This window comes from Octopus sinensis, linkage group LG4 (genome assembly GCF_006345805.1).
Source record: "Octopus sinensis linkage group LG4, ASM634580v1, whole genome shotgun sequence".
Classification (NCBI taxonomy): Eukaryota; Metazoa; Mollusca; class Cephalopoda; order Octopoda; family Octopodidae; genus Octopus; species Octopus sinensis.
The window spans coordinates 10655269-10674005 of NC_043000.1; the positions used below are offsets into that span (position 1 = coordinate 10655269).

At 37.5% G+C, this 18737-nt stretch overlaps 1 protein-coding gene and 1 long non-coding RNA gene across 7 annotated transcripts in view; both read left to right on the forward strand.

The window, feature by feature from the left end:
* Window positions 1-14224, forward strand: part of LOC115211060 (kelch-like protein 24) — an 80206-nt gene extending 65982 nt beyond the window's left edge. For all 6 annotated transcript variants that reach the window (XM_029779943.2, XM_029779947.2, XM_029779944.2 and 3 more), the window contains 2 exons: window positions 7805-8418; window positions 12198-14224. In XM_029779943.2, coding sequence (XP_029635803.1) covers window positions 7807-8418; window positions 12198-13310 — 1725 coding nt within the window. In that variant the 5' untranslated portion in view covers window positions 7805-7806 and the 3' untranslated portion in view covers window positions 13311-14224. The remainder of the gene's footprint in view (window positions 1-7804; window positions 8419-12197) is intronic.
* A 760-nt stretch (window positions 14225-14984) lies between these two features.
* Window positions 14985-18737, forward strand: LOC118762870. The gene is made up of 2 exons (XR_004998619.1): window positions 14985-17070; window positions 17315-18737. It is a non-coding gene; the product is annotated as an uncharacterized LOC118762870 (long non-coding RNA).

Consider the following 18737-nt stretch of genomic DNA (forward strand, 5'->3'; position numbering starts at 1 on the left):
ACATGCTACCATCATCAAGTAGATGTTGCCTTTATAAAGCATGCTATCCTTTTCACAATGTCTTCAGTAAATCTACCTTCATTCTACCTTATGAACAACACAACTAAAACCATTAAAATTACTACAAATGCTAAACTTCTCATTGTATTTGACTGATTGTGAAAGCACATAGCTTAGTAGTTAGGGTATTCGGCTCACAATCATGAAGTCATGAGTTCAATTCCTGGCAACATGTTGTGTATTTTGAGTATGACACTTTATTTTACGTTGCTCCAGTTCACTCAGCTGGCAAAATTAGTTGTACTTGTATTTCAAGGGGCCAGCCTTGTCCCATATTGTGTCATGCTGAACCTCCCTAAGAATTACATTAAGGGTATGCATGTCTGTGGAAAGGCGGCGAGCTGGCAGAAACGTTAGCACGCCGGGCGAAATGCTTAGCTGTATTTTGTCTGCCGCTACGTTCTGAGTTCAAATTCTGCCGAGGTCGACTTTGCCTTTCATCCTTTCTGGGTCGATTAAATAAGTACCAGTTACGCACTGGAGTCGATATAATTGACTTAATCCGTTTGTCTGTCCTTGTTTGTCCTCTGTGTTTAGCCCCTTGTGGGTAGTAAAGAAATAGGTATGCATGTCTGTGGAGTGCTCAGCCACTTGCATGTTAATTTTACGAGCAAGCTGCTCCATTGATCAGATCAACTGGAACCCTCATCATTGTAACCAACAGAATGCCAGTTTTTTGTTTGTTTTTTTTATTTGACTAATCAACAGAGATGCACTCCCCAACTTTACAGTCACCAAGCTGTTTCTTCTCTCTGACTAATCTTACAATTCCTTCAACAGTCTTATGAACAAGCAAGCTACATAACTATTTCTTTATTGCCTACAAGGGGCTAAACACAGAGGGGACAATCAACGACAGACAAAGGTATTAAGTCGATTACATCAACCCCAGTGCGTAACTGGTACTTAATTTATTGACCCCGAAAGGATGAAAGGCAAAGTCAACCTGGGCGGAATTTGAAGTCAGAACCTAGTAGCAAACGAAATACGGCTATTTCAACGTGTCTGCCAGCTCGCCGCCCTACATACTACCTCCATCTAAATGCACTGATGTATCTTTCTCTCCTTTCCTCATTTGTGTCTTACTCCCCAAGACACAACACTAAAATCATCCAACCCCCTCCCAATCATTCCTCCCCAGAATTGCATCCCTCTGGAATATCTTCCCTACCCATCTTTTTCCTACAGGCATTGACATAAAGCAATTAAGGCTAAACATCAACCATATTGTTCACACCAGTAAGGTGTACGATACTTTCACTAGGATTCATAATGGTTTTAAATTTTAGCACAAGGCCAGCAATTTTATGGGCAGTGGGTAAATTGATTACATTGAGCCCAGTGTTCAACTAGTACTTCTTTTATCAAACCTTGAAAGAATGAAAGGCAAAGTAGACCTCAGAAAGCAAAAATGGATGAAATACATAAGCAGTTTCTCTGGAGTGCTATGATTATGCTCACAACATCATAAGCGGAAAGTGTAACCTCTTGAAAGAGCTGTTCTTCACTCCTGCTCCAGAACGTCGGCTGCGGGGTCACTCTGAAAAGCTCTATCTACGACGATTTCATCTCAATCGAAGGAGAGGGGCTTTCTCCATCCGGGTTGCGGATCCGTGGAATAAGCTGCCAGACGAGATAGTGAAGATACCGACGACCACTCGGTTCAAAGTCTCCCTTGACCACAAATGGCCTGAACTCTTTGCATGAACACCACCCTGTACATAACTCCATGTCCCCCTACATGGCCTTGCTTTTTGAGACAAAAAATTAACTTAACTTAACTATGCCAGTTCGTTCCCCTACTAGGATTCATAATAACACACTCCAAAAATTATTTGTAATTCCTGAACACCAAAATGAACATAAGAGAAAATTCAATGTGACTTCATTCAACAGCAGAATGGTGCATCTGAAAATGTTTTGGCTTAATATTGATATGGCTGTTGCTGTTATCTCCGACAGTTCCACTTCATAGTTATTTGAATTATTAATTCATTATTTTAATGATGGCATACATTTGTTATTTACACCCGTAATTCCAAGTAACTTTAAATCATTGTTTCTCTGCTGGAGTCCATGTAACACTTGGGGGCCCCTGTAAGATTTTGTTGTTAAAATGTATGTGCAATAAATTGGTTCATTGCACTTCTACAATGCACAACACATTTTAACATATTTTAGTACAATCCCTAATAATATTTAAATATGTAATTGTAAAAATATTATAGGATTTTTTAAAACTTTGAATGGTTCTGGAGTTCCATCCAAGTAAAACTGGTCACAAGTAGTGACTGGACTCAAACTGGACTAAAACTGGACTCAAACTGGTCACAAGTAGTCACCTCTCCAACAAGAGGCGACAACACCTTGGACCTGCTCTTCACCACAACTCCTGAAGCGGTTATCAATTGCACTACGGAGGAACCTCTAGGTGACTCTGATCATGCTATGATCATCGCCAATCTGGCTCTTGCGGGCAACAAACACCTGAACCATCTCCAATCTGCTTCCTTCGATTGGAAGAGAACAGATTGGAACCTGTACCACACTGAACTACAGCACCCAAACTGGCGTGAATTCTACAACTCTGGAGATGTGAATACTATACTCCAGAGTATCCTGGACTCAATATGGGCAGCATGTGCAGCATCAGTGCCACGTAAACAAAAAAAGAAGAACCGCCCCAAAAGGGCAATTTGGGAAACTTCAGCGGTCCGACTTGCCAGGAAGGAACGTCGGACTGCTGAACAGGAATACAAGTTGCATAAATCAGACACCAACAGGAAGAAGCGGAATAAATCCTCCAACCATCTCAAGCAAGTGACAAAAAATGCAGTGCTTGAATTTGAACAGTGCATAGCAGCCAATCCTGACAGCAAGGTTTTCTGGAAATATGTGCATTCAAAGCAGAGACCTCACTCTCCAGTGGGCCCTCTTCGCAACCCTCACACGAACCAGATCACTGACGACCCCAAGGAATGCGCAGAACTCATTGCCGAGTGCTATGCAAACATATTCACTGTCGAAAGTCAAAATGTACCATCTTCACCATCACTAACAGCAAACTCCATAACAACTATGGAATTTACACCTGCAATGCTGCGACGTCACCTTCAAAATAAGCGCAACTATGCCTCCCCTGGTCTCGATGGCGTTACATACCTGCTTCTCAAACGTGGCAGGCACTTCCTTTTACACCAGCTTTCTATTTTCTTCCAGTACTGTCTCAACAATGGTGCTACTCCGGAGCAGTGGAAAACTGCCAGTGTCATTCCTCTGTTCAAAAAGGGTGACCGCACATCACCTGTCAACTATCGCCCAGTCAGTCTCACTAGCTGTATTGCAAAACTGATGGAATCGTGTGTCAGAGAAACACTCTGGAACTTCTGGAGCTCTCACAGTTTCATCCGACCCTCACAATATGGATTTGTCCCTAACTCCAGCTGCAGTGACCAGCTTGTCGAGTTCCTTGAGGACATTACTCAGATCACTGACAGTGGCTCATGGGTGGATGTTGTCTACCTTGACTTTGCTAAGGCTTTCAACTCTGTGCCACACAAAAGGCTTATGGTGAAACTCTCTGCAATGGGTGTGGGGGATGACCTTTTTAACTGGTTGAAATCCTTCATCCTCAGCCGAAAGGAGGTAGTCACAGTTCTAGGACAGCACTCTACACCATATGAGATGTCATCGGGTGTACCACAGGGATCTGTCCTTGGTCCCCTCCTGTTTGTGGCATACATTAATGACATATATGCCAATTTAAAGAATGCCACAGTATTGAAATATGCAGACGACATCAAGCTGTACCTTGAAATCAAGAGGACTGATCCTGATGTCTACAACTCTTTCCTGCAATCAGACCTAGACACAATGCAGCAATGGATCACAGACTGGCAACTGAAACTGGCTGTGGACAAGTGTACCACCATGCATTTTGGGAGAAAAAACCCTGCGTCCACATACTCCCTCTACAACACTGATATCAAGAAATCCTCTTGCGAGCGTGACCTAGGCATCACTGTCAGCAGTGATTTGCGTTGGACAAAGCATATCTCTAAAATTGTCAAGAAGGCCGAGGGTGTCTTGGCATCACTCAGCAAGACTTTTGTTAGCCGCTCTCCAGCCATCTATTTAAAACTGTATACAGCTATGGTGCGACCACACTTGGAATTCGCATCATCAGTTTGGAATCCCTATCTTGCTCAGAACATTGACCTCCTGGAATCTGTCCAGAGACGTGCAACCAAACGCATACCCTCCATCAGACACCTACCATATTCTGAGCGCCTTGTTTCCCTGGGCATGGATTCACTGAAGCTCCGGCGTCTGGCGACGGACTTGGTAAACACCCACAAGGTTATCAACCACCTCACCAACAACAACACTGAACACCTTTTTGATCTCCATGTGTCTAACACACGTGGACATGCCTACAAAGTCAGAAAACAGCACAGCTCCCATGACTTTCGGAAACATTTTTTCACGTTCAGGGTTGCTGAAGCATGGAATAAACTGCCTGCGTCAGTTGTTGACTGCCATGACACTGCATCCTTTAAGGCCCTCATGCTTCCCGAAATCCGTCGAAACTACACCTGATTATATATACACTTTAGATGAGTTGTAGTGCACCTGAGCACTGTACACAATTATTATTATTATTATTATTATTATTATTATTATTATTATTAAAGGGGTTCATAGGGAAAAAGTGTAAAATGGTTGAGAACCACTGCTTTAAACAGTTTAAACTTTTTTCTTTTCTTTCATTTTTTAATATTTTTTTGTTTTTTTGGTCATTTCAATTAAAGCTTTCTGTCTGCACACAAAGCCACTTAATGATAGGGTTTTATCATTAAACCATTGAAAATCTGATTAAACGAAACCTATTTATTACTGACATGAATGAAGTTTACTTTTTATTTAAACATCCATTCATGGAAAGGGGTGTGTGGATTAAAGCTCTGTATGAAATGCCTTCCTCACACATATGTAAAGTTAACAAACTGTCCTGTTAGAAACAATGCCTGTATTCTTCTCTTTTTCTTATATGTCGTCTTTCTCTTTCTTTTACAATTGCAGCTTTTGTTTCCTTTTGTTTTGTTTCAACTTGTGAAGCTGAGTCAGCTGTACAAGCCCTGTCTCTTACAACAAATACCATTATTTCTATGCCATTTTGAAATGTTGTCATACTGACTTCATGTCCTTTTCTTTATATGTCATCTGTGTGTGGTTATGTAGTTCAGAAACTCACTTCCTAATCATTTGGTCTCAGGTTCAGTCCCACAGTGCAGAACCTTGGGCAAATGATTCCTACTATAGCATCAGGCTGACCAAAGTTTTGTTAGGGATTTGGTAGACAGAAGCTGAAAGAGGCCTGTGTATTTGTGTATATCCTTACCAGTGTCGTCTTACTGGCACTTGTGCCTGTGGTGCGTGAAGAAAACATTCGAGCGAGGTCACTGCCAGTGCTGCTGGACTGACTCCTGTGCAGGTGGCACGTAAAAAACACAATTTCGAGCGTGGCCATTGCCAGTACCACCAGACTGGCCCTCATGCCGGTGGCACATAAAAGCACCCACTACACTCTTGGTGTGTTTGGCGTTAGGAAGGGCATCAAGCTGTAGAGACTCTGCTAGATTAGATTGGAGCCTGGCGCAGCCATCTGGTTCACCAGTCCTCAGTCAAATCGTCCAACCCATGCTAGCATGGAAAATGGACATTAAATGATGATGATCATCATCACCATCATCCTTGTCTAAACATTACATGGAGATTGTAAACAAGCACCACCATCATACAAATGATGTTCATACATAGTCTTCCTTGGAAAACATGCCTGGCCATGGGGAAATGTTACCTTGCTTGGAAACAGGTGAGGGTTGACAATAGGGAGGGTATCCAGCAGTAGAAAATCTGCCTCAGTAAATGCCATCTGATCCATGCAAGCATGGAAAGTAAGTATGAAATGGTGACAATGACTATGTCACTCCCTCCTTGATAACTTGTCTTTCCACTATGTTTAATTTTTTTTCATAACACTCTACTACATATAAGTTATCTGTTAATATATCTTTCCATTGTATGAAGCCATTTGTAACAAATCTCTTTTTCTGATCTTTACAAGTTAACTATAACAAGATTTTTCGAGGGCTATATATATATATATTCATACAAAGCAGTCTGTCATTCTGTTTGATAGAGCAGTCATGTGTGCTCGGGTTTTATTGGTAACATTATTCTCTTTCAAACCGGTTACTACATTACACTTGACCCATAACCATCTCAAAAACATACTACAGTTGTTATTTTTTTTTTATTTAACACAATTATCAAATATTAGAGTAATGGCATGACATGTCATCTTGTCTTTAGCTACTATCTTGTTCCAAAGTGTAGAACAGCCATATGGCTTTGTTAACCTCAATTTATTAACTCTTGTTAATCACTGAATATATATGTGAGTGTATGCCAGCATGGAAGGCAGACATTAAATGATGATCATTATCATATCATGTGATATTCATATGATATGACGTTTTGGTTTTTTGTTTTGCTATAAGTTAATGTGACAGGAAAATATGATCCAAGTTTGCTTGATAAAACAAGGCTGACTTTATTATTGCACATTTTTAGAGCCATTGTACAAAAAACATATCTCTGCTTGGCTATTTATTGCTTTGCCAACAGGATTCAGGAAAAAAAACATGCAGGTGTAAAAGCAATTTGTCAAGCAGTTTATAAATGTCAACAACAAAAAGGTGCTTTTCTAATATACTTCAAATGTATGTGGTTGTGCGTATGTTGGGGTGGAATGGGTGCTTGTGTTATTTAACTGTACTCTTATCTCTGCAAGTTTTCCATTTGCCTCAAGGATATTTTGTCCATTAATGTATTGTATTATTGTCAGACAAGTTATGTAAGCAATTGTGAGCCTGAATGAGGAGATTGTAGTAATGGTTGTGTTCAATACCATGTTGCCAGCACTTTACAGTCATTTTTCTTTTAAAGGCTTAGTTCAAAGAAGGTGGCAAATATAGAATTGTTAAAGTGCTGGACAGAATTCTTGTGGTATTTGTTGTGGCCATCTGTGCTCTTTCAGGTCTCACTGAGGTAAATGTTGCCTTCTGTTCTTTTGGTGGCATTAAAAAAAAATGCACCAAACCAGATTGGTAGATTAGTAAAACCATTAGAGGTTTGGTCGAGACACCTTGCAATATGTTCTGGCTCTTTGCATTCAGCCAGTAATGCCTGCAACAACAATATAGGTGCTGAAGTGTATCGGCCCCAAGTTAGCTGCCTTTTCCTTAGGTAAACATTGGCTGCTTTGAAAGGGGAGACTTGCATGCTTGAGCAATCACCAGTCTTCCTTAAAAAGTTTTGCCCAGGATTACACATAAATGTATAGATGCAGGATTACCCTTGATAAACTGAGGGCCCACAGTCTGAGGAGGAAACTCCTGTTTCTGTGACCCTTTTCAAAGTATCTGAGACTAATGGAAAGAAGAAAAGAAGGATGGAAGTAAACCTCAAATCAGAGGCCTGGCCAGAATGCTTGTAATTGATGGAGCTCTGCTAAAGCACCCATGGACAATACAGATTTGTTAAAATTTTGTAGGAATATTAAATTTGTAGAATCTGCTTGATTTAATGATTTCTTAAACACACTGGTGTTAACTTAATATCTATTTCTGACAATACTCGCCATCATCTTACTAATTGTATCTTCTTTTGTATTTTTCAGTCATGGCAGAGCAGAACAAGAGTGTAGAGGACGACTCTTACTCACAAGGAATGTTCTATTTCAGCACTCAGCATTCAGATGCTCTTAGAGCTAATGTTGAAGCATTTCGTGTGAATGCAAACTACACTGATGTTACTATAATTATTGAAGACAAGAAATTCCCTTGCCACCGAGCCATCTTGGCAGCAGGTTCTTATTATTTCAAATCAATGTTTTCGTCTGGAATGGAAGAAACACATAAGAACTCATTTACCATCAAGCAAATCGATCCACTGGTGTTTGGACATGTTTTGCACTTCATTTATACTGGGAGCATCACCATTACTACTGGAATAGTCTTTGAATTGTTCTCACAATCTCATATGTTCCAAATCTCAACGTTAGTAGAGTTGTGTGTTCAGTTCTTCAAGGAGGAAATCAGTGACTCAAACTGTCTTTGCGCATTGTCTCTGTCTGATGCCCATGCACATAAGGAACTATACGAGTTCACCAAGGAATACGCCTGTAAACATTTCACATCACTCATAAAAGATGAAGATTTCTTACGCCTCTCTGGCGAATGTGTGATAGATCTGTTGAAGGACAGACGACTAAATTGTACAACTGAAAGTCAGGTGAGTGTTTGAATTTCTCATTTTCACCATTCTTGACTGCTGAGTCGAAGTAGATCATTGTCCAGCTTCTGCCTGGTTTCTAAATTGGCTGAACAAACCCCACTAGTCTGACATTCAGCTACATGACACACTCATGATAAAGAGCCAGTGGGAGCTGTCTATGTGTGAGAGCTCAACATAATGGAAATCATACACTACTATCTTATAAGAAGATTATGAGACATTATCACACAATTGTTTTGAGGTTACCTATTTGGCAATGCTGACTTAGTTGACATCAGATGTTTTAATCTCTCTCTCTCTCTATCTATCTATCTATAGGAAGAAGGCCACAGACATACATTATGCATTGTTATAAATCTGTCTAATAAAGGCCCGAAACATATGTACCGCTGAATCCTTGGCATCATGTTTTTATTTTGATCAATTTATCTATCTATCTATCTATATATATATATATATATATAATAGAGAGAAAGAGAGGGCATTATTACACATATATGCCACACACTAGGAGGGACTCTTAAAGTCAAATCTACTAAAATAAATAAACATATCGTACCAAATGCAACTCTCGAAGCAAGTCATTTAAAAACAGGATTCAGCTGCAGATCACCTGTGTTTTCATAATCAGTGCAGTGGTTTGCACTCTTTACTCATCAGTGCAAGCATAATTCAAGATTTATAATGAATGAACAAATCAACATACCAGACGATTGATTTTGTTCAATTATTATAAATCTTGAATTATGCTTGCACTGATGAGTAAAGAGTGCAAACCACTGCACTAATTACGAAATCACAGGTGATCTGCAGCTGAATCCTGTTTTTAAATGACTTGCTTCGAGAGTTGCATTTGGTACGATATGGTTATTTTTTTTTTAGTAGTTTTAACTTTGAGTCCCTCCTAGTGTGTGGCATTTATGTGTAATAATGTCCTCTATATAATATAAATAAATATATTTAAGTGAAAAAAATTGGTGGATTTTTTTCTCTTATGAGGTTTTTCACGCTAACTACTTGATAAATTCTTATAAAGATTTTATCCTATTTTAAAATTATATATATATATATATATATATATATATATATATCCCTCTGGACTGATTGATATATCTGGTGCTTTGCTGTTCACTTGAAGTTCTGTCCACCACAAAAGAATTGATATCCTGGGGAGCATTTTGTCGTGCAAGTTACTCAGTAAATCTGTTGGTGCCATGTAAAATCACCAGTGCAGGTGCCCTGTAAAAAGAAAGTGCTGCTGGTGTCACGTAAAAAACACCCAGTACACTCTGTAAGGTGGTTGGCAACAGGAAGGGTATCCAGCCAATAAAAACCATGCCAAAACAGACACTGGAGCCTGGTGCAGCCCCTGGCCTTGACAGCTCCCATCAAACTGTCCAATCTATGCCAACTTGGTAAATGGATATTAATGATGATGATTTCTGTATGTGCATTCATATGTTTATCTTCAGTGCCAAAACAGTTGCAAAAGCAAGTTGAATTTTCAGTCAGTCATGATTCACACCTGATCATCTTATTCCAGGCAGGAAAGATTAGATAATTTTGTCCTGGATAAATGACCAGATGGATTATACCCGTGCTTGCTCAGGGCAAACTTGGTACTCGACAACAACTGATAACGACCTCTATAGTTCTTTTAAGAATGACAATTAATTCAGGATTATGTATGATCCCCCCCCCCAAAAAAAAGAAAGAAAGATGTAAGCAACAAAATGATTTGCTAGTTGAACCATCTTTTAAAAATTGTCACTCATTGGTTGTTAAAATCCTTAGAAATTAGGTCATCCACATCATACTTCTTGTTGTGTCAATGTACAATGTTCTTGTCATCATCTACTTCTCTAGCTAACCTACATGTGTCTAGGATGTTCACTTTCACCAAGATTGCAGTATTCTCCCCCTCTGGCAAAATACTTTGTCAATATACTACTTTATCAGTAGTGGTGGTGGTAGTATTATTAGTGACTGATGTTTTTGTAATTGTATTAGAGATATTATTGTAGTAGTCTGGTAATACAGAATGTGATAATGTTATTGGAGGAGAGTGTAATTAGTAATTATATTAGAGATATTAGAGTAATATCATGCATTGTGATAGTGTTGGTAATGTTGTTAGGGGAGGGTGTAATAAAAGTGCTTTAGATGACTTAAAGCATGGAATTTGATGGTAAAATGTTATACTATTATTAAGAAGACCCCTGAACAGAGGTATCTCAGCCATAGTTATCCCATTTTTTAATTCTGAAAGCGGTTGAAGATAATGTGTGGAGTGGAGTGTGGGAGTAATAACATAGTGTAATAGATGTAGAGTACAGAAGGCAGCGAACCGGTAGAAACGTTAGCACGCCATATTTCGTCTGCCGTTACGTTCTGATTTCAAATTCCGCCGAGGTCAACTTTGCCTTTCATCCTTTCGGGGTCGATTAAATAAATACCAGTTACGTACTGGGGTCGATGTAATCGACTTAATCCGTTTGTCTGTCCTTGTTTGTCCCCTCTGTGTTTAGCCCCTTGTGGGTAGTAAAGAAATAGGTGTAGAGTACAGTATTATAGACAAATACGGGATGGTTGTGCTCTGTGCTACAGTGTAGCAGTAAGGACAGTAATTGTATTTTTTCTGATGACTTATAAAACATTTAAAGAAAATTTATATTTCTGATATTTAAATCCATTTATCAATATTATCATGGGTTATGCTGTTCTGTAAATCACCTTGTTATCTTAAGCCTTCATCCCCCAGGTTTTGTTGTTTTCAAATTGTCATCAGTGCATTTGTAATGTTGCTTCTTTTGTCTAATCAAGGGTATTGGCTCTACACAAACCCATTTTTACCTGTCAGAAGAGGTGGTCCATATTAGTCTGGCCCCTATCTTTTGACCTGTTCAGCATAGGTCTCAAGGTCATTGAGACACTCAAGCCACCACACTGCAACCAGGACTGGAATTTGTGGTAACATAATAGTGTTAGTTACTAGTTAACATTTTTATCTAACCAGCAATCACTCAAGCATGAAGTGAGAGTAACACCTGCATTTCAAATAAGGCTACTTCATGCATATAATTTATGCTAGAGTCCAACAGTGTTGGTGGCTGGTTTTAAACCATGACTCAGTTATACAGCACCTTAACCACAACACTTCATTGCCTTTAAACATTTTTTTATGGTTTGGCTATGGATTTCTCTTGCTCCCCATCACATCATTTCTGTCTTATTTGATCACTACAACAAAACAGCATTTACATTGAATCTTCATTCTCCACTGCTCTGATTCATTGATGCAACTTAACAAGAGTCTGTTCATTCTTCTATCTACTAACTTGTCACTAGAACATTATAGTAATGGGATTTCTCTCCATTTATTAAACATAAATATTAAAGATCTGAACATTCTGTGTGACCCCTGTTTTTGGAACAAAACTTCTTGTGATAAAGACTGTACCATCTTCAGTCACTAACCTAACTTTAAATCTTGTTGATGATGCTATTGTTGTTCTCATACTGTAACGATTATTATTATTTAAACTGTACATGAAAGTGATGGGCCACATAACAAGCAGAGCATCAGACAAAATGCTTTGCATCTCTTCAATTTCTGGGTTAATAAAATAAATACAAGCAAGAAGGCTGCATATAAAATAGGTATAAGACATGCATTGACTTAAGTTAATTTAATCGATTGTAATTCTAAAATACTTGTGCCACTTTTTAAAAAAAAAATCGATATTTCAACTCTATTGACTTGTTTTCTTTTGTAGGTTTTCGAGGCTGCTGTCAAATGGCTGGAGTATGACATTGAACACAGGAAATCTTTCCGCTACCAGATGATGACTTGTGTGAAGTTTCCCTTGATTGCTCAAAGCTACCTGCTGGATTACGTGATCAAATCCAATCATATGACGTGTGAAAAGGGTCAAGAAATGATAGAGGATGCAATCTCATTCCATACTGTTCCTTCACGGCGTAACTTACTACAAGCTTATCAGATTACTCCTCGCTTTGCTTTCTCTTACACGGAAGTTGCTGTACTCCTCGGTGGCAGAGTGGCTGATGGCCTCAGCAGTGATGTGGAGTTTTACAGACCAGATACAAAAGAGTTTGTGTCTTTGAAACCGCTTCCCTTCAAAAAGCGAAACGAATATGCTGCTGCAGTGATCGGCAATGAGATTTATGTGTCTGGTGGTTTGAGAAGTCCAGAATTATGGAAATATGATCTCACATTCCATTCCTGGATTAGAGGAAACAACATGTTACAAGCTCGAAGACGACACGCTATGGCTGTCGTTGATAACAACATTTATGTATTGGGAGGATTTGATGAAGAATGTGTGCTAAACACTGTAGAAATGTGGGATAGTTCTTCAAATAAATGGACAAGCACGGGAAAACTACTGTTTGCTGTAGAAAACATGGGTTATGTTGCCTATGGTAAATACATCTATCTGTTCGGAGGGAAAAACAATGACGAGGTCGTGACAAATGTCGTACAATGTTATGATACAACAACACATACCTGTAGCATCGTAAAGAATGGTCTTCCTGCAAATGACATGTGCCTCAGTGCTGTGGTATTGAACTCTCAGATATACGTGGTAGGGCTTGAAGGTGTATTTCGTTACACACCACTAACTGGTAACTGGGACATTCTCCCCGAAATGAGATGTGCCCGTGACTTTGTTAGCTTGGCTGTGCTGGATGAGAAAATCTATTTATTTGGGGGCCGGTGCAGGGGGTCAAAAGAGAACCTTTATTCTGATCTGATAGAAGTGTACAACTCCAAAGACAACTCATGGGATGTTGTTGGCAAGATCCCTGTGCCAATGTATTCATATGGTTGTGTGAAAATATTTCTCAGTCAAACAAATACATAAAAATCAACACAAATTCTTTATATATTGATATGTGAGTGAGTGTGTGACTGTGAGCATGTGTGTGCTTATATGTTTGTGGTTGTATATATAAAGATTACCAAAATACAAACCATCATGGAATGTATCCAAAACAATGTCTTACCTGCAGTGTGTTTAGGACAATTCTGCACAATGTGATATTTCTTTAATAATGATTCAGGGAAAAGTCCACTGCAGTTTTTCACTGCTTTCTCCCTTCACCTCACCCCTTTTGTGGCTTCTATTGTATTCTGTTGGGTTTCATTTTATTTCTTTTTAATGTTTGTTTGCTTGTCTCCCCATCCTCATCTCTTGCACTTCTATTGTATTATTTATTTCTATCCCAAGAAACCACAAAACAAAACTTAAAACAGTAGCCCCTGTTCTTAATGTCTCAACAAAACTTTAGTATTTTCCTTATGTTATTCTGTCATTGAAAGCTCGATTCGTTTTAAAATAAATACAGATATTTTGTTACCGTCTACAATGGCATGAACTTGTCTAAGTCAGCTTTGACTTCCATCCCTTCAGGATTGATCCAAGTAAATACCAGTAATACACCAAGGATTTGGTCAGTTCACTTTCAGTTAACTACATCTCCCTCTTCAACAAACATGTGATCTTGTACCACACATTTCTTGAAAGGGAGCATAGATTCTTCATCATCATCATCATCGATATCTTTCTCAAGTGTTAAATTATTACTTGAACTATTGTTACACAGATTGTTATTCACCTACTACGACCTCTTACCACAGGACCATTTTTTTTTGTTTTATTAGCATCTACTAAATAGAGATTGAACTCTTGTTAAATGTCTTTGGTTATCCTTATACAACCAACAAGACAAATTATTATTGCTACAGAAATGTTTTCTGTCTCTTTAATTTTTACTGCAAGATTTCATTATTTTATTATTATTATTATTATCATTATTATTATTAAGGTGGTGAGCTGGCAGAATCACTAGCATGCCTGCGAAAAATGCTTAGCAGCATTTCTTTGGGCTTTACGTTCTGAGTTCAAGTGCCACCCGGGTCAACTTTGCCTTTCATCCTTCAAGGGTCGACTTTACCTCTCATCCTTTCGGGATCGATAAAATAAGTACCAGTTGAACGCTGGGGTTGATATAATTGACTTATCCCCTCCCCCAAAATTATTGGCCTTGTGCCAAAATTTGAAATTATCATCATTATTATTAATATTATTATTATTATTATTTTTAAAATGGTGGATTAGCAGAATCGTTAGTGTTAGATTAAATGCTTTCCAATATTTAGTTGTGACTCCTTAATTATTGTATTCAGATCCTGCCAAGGTTAGCTTTGCCTTTCATCCCTTTAGTGGGGTGGTCAATAAAATGAAGACGGTACTAGTCAAGTATCCAGGTCGGTGTGATTGACCAACCCTACTTCCACTAAATTTGCTGACCTTGTGCCGAAATTACAAAGAATTATTATTGGTTAGTATTACTATTATTATTGTTATGAAGGTGGCAAACTGGCAGAATTGTTAATGCATCGGAACGAAATACTTAGCAGCATTTCTTCCAGCTTGTTACATTCTGAGTTCAAATGCCACCGATGTCAACTTTGCCTTTCAGAGTCAATAAAATAAAGTGCCAGTGGAGTTGATGTAATTGCTTTGCCCCCTCAAAATTTCTGGCCTTGTGCCAAAATTAGAAAGGATTATCGTCATCATCATCATCACAAGAATGGTGGGGTGTTGAATAAAATACTTTGCAGTATATGGTTACATCCTTTTATGTTCTGAGTTCTAATCATGCCAGAGTCAGCATTGCCTTTTGTTTTCCTGAGATTGATAAAATAAGTACCAGTTATATACTGGTGTTGATATGATTGATTGTTTACATCCATTTTTACTCCCCAAAAGTTTCTGGTTTTATACCTGTGTAAGAAATTGTTGTTATATTGTCATAACTTTCGGGGGTTGTGAATAGCATAATTAGCTGAGCACCAGACAAGATCTTTGCACTATTTAGTTGCATCCATTTACTTTCTGATTGCAAATATCTCTCTCTGGAGTGGGGATCAACTTTATACCTTTCACCCTTCCAAGGTTGATAATGTTAGCACCTGTTAAGTACTTGAAGCAGTTTGATCAACTAATCCTCCACTATATTTCTGGCCTAATGCCTTTATTAGAACTTATTATTAAAGTTGTTGTTATGGTTATCGTTATTTATTATTATTATTATTATTATTAAGGTGGTGAGCTGGCAGAATTGTTAGAATGAAATGCTTAGCAGCATTTTGTCCATATTTACATCCTGAGTTCAAATGCCACCAAGGCCAACTTTGCTTCTCGTCCTTTCAGGATCAATAAAATAAGTACCAGTTGAGTACTGGGGTTGATGTATTCAACTAGTGCTCTTCCCACAAATTTCAAGCCCTGTGCCTAAAGCAGAAAGACTTATTGTCACCATCATAAGGGCAATGTAGTTGAAAAAGAAAATGTTAATGAACCAAAACTTAAAGTATTCAGTTCTGTTCATAACTATTCTAAATGCCCTGGAAGTATTTGTAATATTCTTGTGGTTGATATTATAAATTATATCTCACCTCAACAGCCTTGTCCTTGTAGCTTATATTATTATTATTGTTAAGTTGACTCCATTTCCTCTAACATAAAGAGAGAAAGAAAATATGTAAGTTAAAACTATGGTAAATTATTTTGGTGTTCTGGGTTTAGAAAAGAACTGTTTTAATATTTGATACAGTATTTTGGCTTGACATTGATTTGTTTCATTGTTTCTTGTGAGATTATTTAATATTTGATCAAGGTAAACATACTCTGGAAAGAATCACATAAAATGCCTACAATTTTTTATAATTATTTAAAAATGAATCATTCTAACTAATAAACTCTCTCCTTCCAATGAATACTTTATATCAACCTTAGATTTCGAAGTGGATTTTTTTTTTTTTTATATCTTTGTATTAAACCTTGTTCATCTGTTACTGAAAATTAGGTGTTAGATGATTTAAAAAAAAAAAAAAACTTGTATTTTATGGCAAAGTATGGAAGAAGGGATTGCAAATAAGTGTCAACAGACCAGGGCCCTATTAAATAATCAGTAACAATTTGTTTGGTGGTGTGTAAATTGAACCACTCTAATATGTAAAATGAAATAATTTGACATGTAGCAGTGTTAAGTCTGTAATGAAATACAGTTGTCTGGTGTTAGCTGGACTGATCACCACTGAAAACACATAAAAAATAGCAATCTAAAAACATAAACAACGAGCAGATACAATTATCCAATGTGATATTACCTTGATATAATTATATGCTATGATATTGCCTGGATGTAATTTATACAATGTGGTATTACTTGGATACAATTATATGGTGTGATATTACTAGTTAAAATGATATGGTATGATATTGCCTGGATATAATCATACAATGTGATATTCCCTTGATATAGTTACATTGTGTGGTTTTCCCTGGATATAAGTATATGGTGTAATATAGCCAGTTTACAGAACAAAAACACTCGATGTTCTGTGGTGCAGTTTGTTGCACAGACATAATTTCCAGAAATGCTACAACACTATCTCAGTTGCTTGAAGACTGTAAGAACAGCTGGAGTACACTTAAATTATGATTTTAGATTCAATCTTTCTAATACTTTTAACTATTAATAACCACTTCAGATATCCAAGGCAGCTAAAGGTTTGGTTTATTGTTGGTGTCACTCAGATAGATCAAAAAGTTGGTATTTCATTTAAGGCGGCGAGCTGGCAGAAACGTTAGCACGCCGGGCGAAATGCTTAGCGGTATTTCGTCTGCGTTACGTTGTGAGTTCAAATTCCGCTGAGGTCGACTTTGCCTTTCATCCTTTCGGGGTCAATAAATTAAGTACCAGTTACGCACTGGGGTTGATGTAATCGACTTAATACCTATGCCTGTCCTTGTTTGTCTCCTCTGTGTTTAGCCCCTTGTGGGTAGTAAAGAAATAGTTATTTCATGGTGAATGAGGTTTTCACTCAAGGAGGAGGATGCACCTGCATTTCAAATGAAAACTGCCTAGTTTCTTTTTGTGCACACACACACATATATATTATATTTGGTTAATGAGAGATGGAAGATACGAGAATTTTTATTTATCACTACATGTGTATTATCTATATTTAATATAATATACTAACAGTAGTTCTAGAGTTACTACCAAAAGTGTCATTGCTTCAGTCTATAGAATTTTTGCTTTCTTCAGTTCGATAAATAGCAGTGCAGTCTAAATAGCAATTGCTGGTGTAGCACTGGATAACAATACTTGCTTAAACTGCACCAGATAATAATATTGCTTAATTAATCATGTTCCACGATACTGCCACAAATAACAAAGAGAGAATTCCATTATATGTAATTGTTTGTGAGAGATTTATTAGCTACAGGTTTTTCTGACATCAGGAAAAAATAAATCAATAACACCATAAATACTTAAATATCACAATATCCATATTTTTTGCTGAACTGGAAACTGCTGGTAATTTACAACAAAATTTTGAAACTGACAGAATTTAGTAACTTAATGTCCACCTTTGAAAGATAGTTTTCTTTTCATATTATAAAGTTCAATACCAATCTTTTTAAATGCTTCTTTTTTTTTTACCTCATTCTGTTGGTTGTATTCAGTGGCACTTCAGCTTCAGAACAATACCACCTGTCGCTTTTGAATATGATATTTTAATAAAAATAATAATAATGAAATTATTGTATACAGTGCTCAGGTGCACCACAACTTGTCAGAAGTGCAAGCTTTATCTTATTACATTTACTTTCTACTGTTAACTGTGATCACTCATGGTGGCTGCGAGTTTTATGCCGAAAGTTAGGAATAGATAGACCGTTAAACAGATGTGTTTGCATTCATCTAACTAAATATGCATTGATTTAAAGCCTCTGGTTTAAAAAGTACTTTTGTTCTAAGGTAGAATTCGTTGAAAGGAGAGTTGTATATTCTTTTTCTGAACCATATAGAAAAACTGTTTCTAAACAAGTCAATGATCATAAAATAGAAAGCATTAGCTTTATGATTTGTTAATGTTATGTAATTATTATCCTCAAGAGTTTATCATGACCAGGATTATAACTCAGGCTTAATGTGATCAGGCCTATGTAGAAAAAGTCTACTAGTTACCCAAGACTTGCTGCAAGATATCTAATCTTCTCTGTTTATAGATCTTCCTTTACACACCAGGTAATCTACCTATATACCTCCACATCCTCCCCCCCCTTTTTGTTTTTACCATTTCAACGTGACATTTTCTTTGTCAACCCTTTTAATTGATATTTTCACTTCCAAATAGTGTTGATGTTTTTATTTTATTTTTAATAAACTCTTGTAAAATAAATAAACTCAAATTAATAAAGCTCATATTA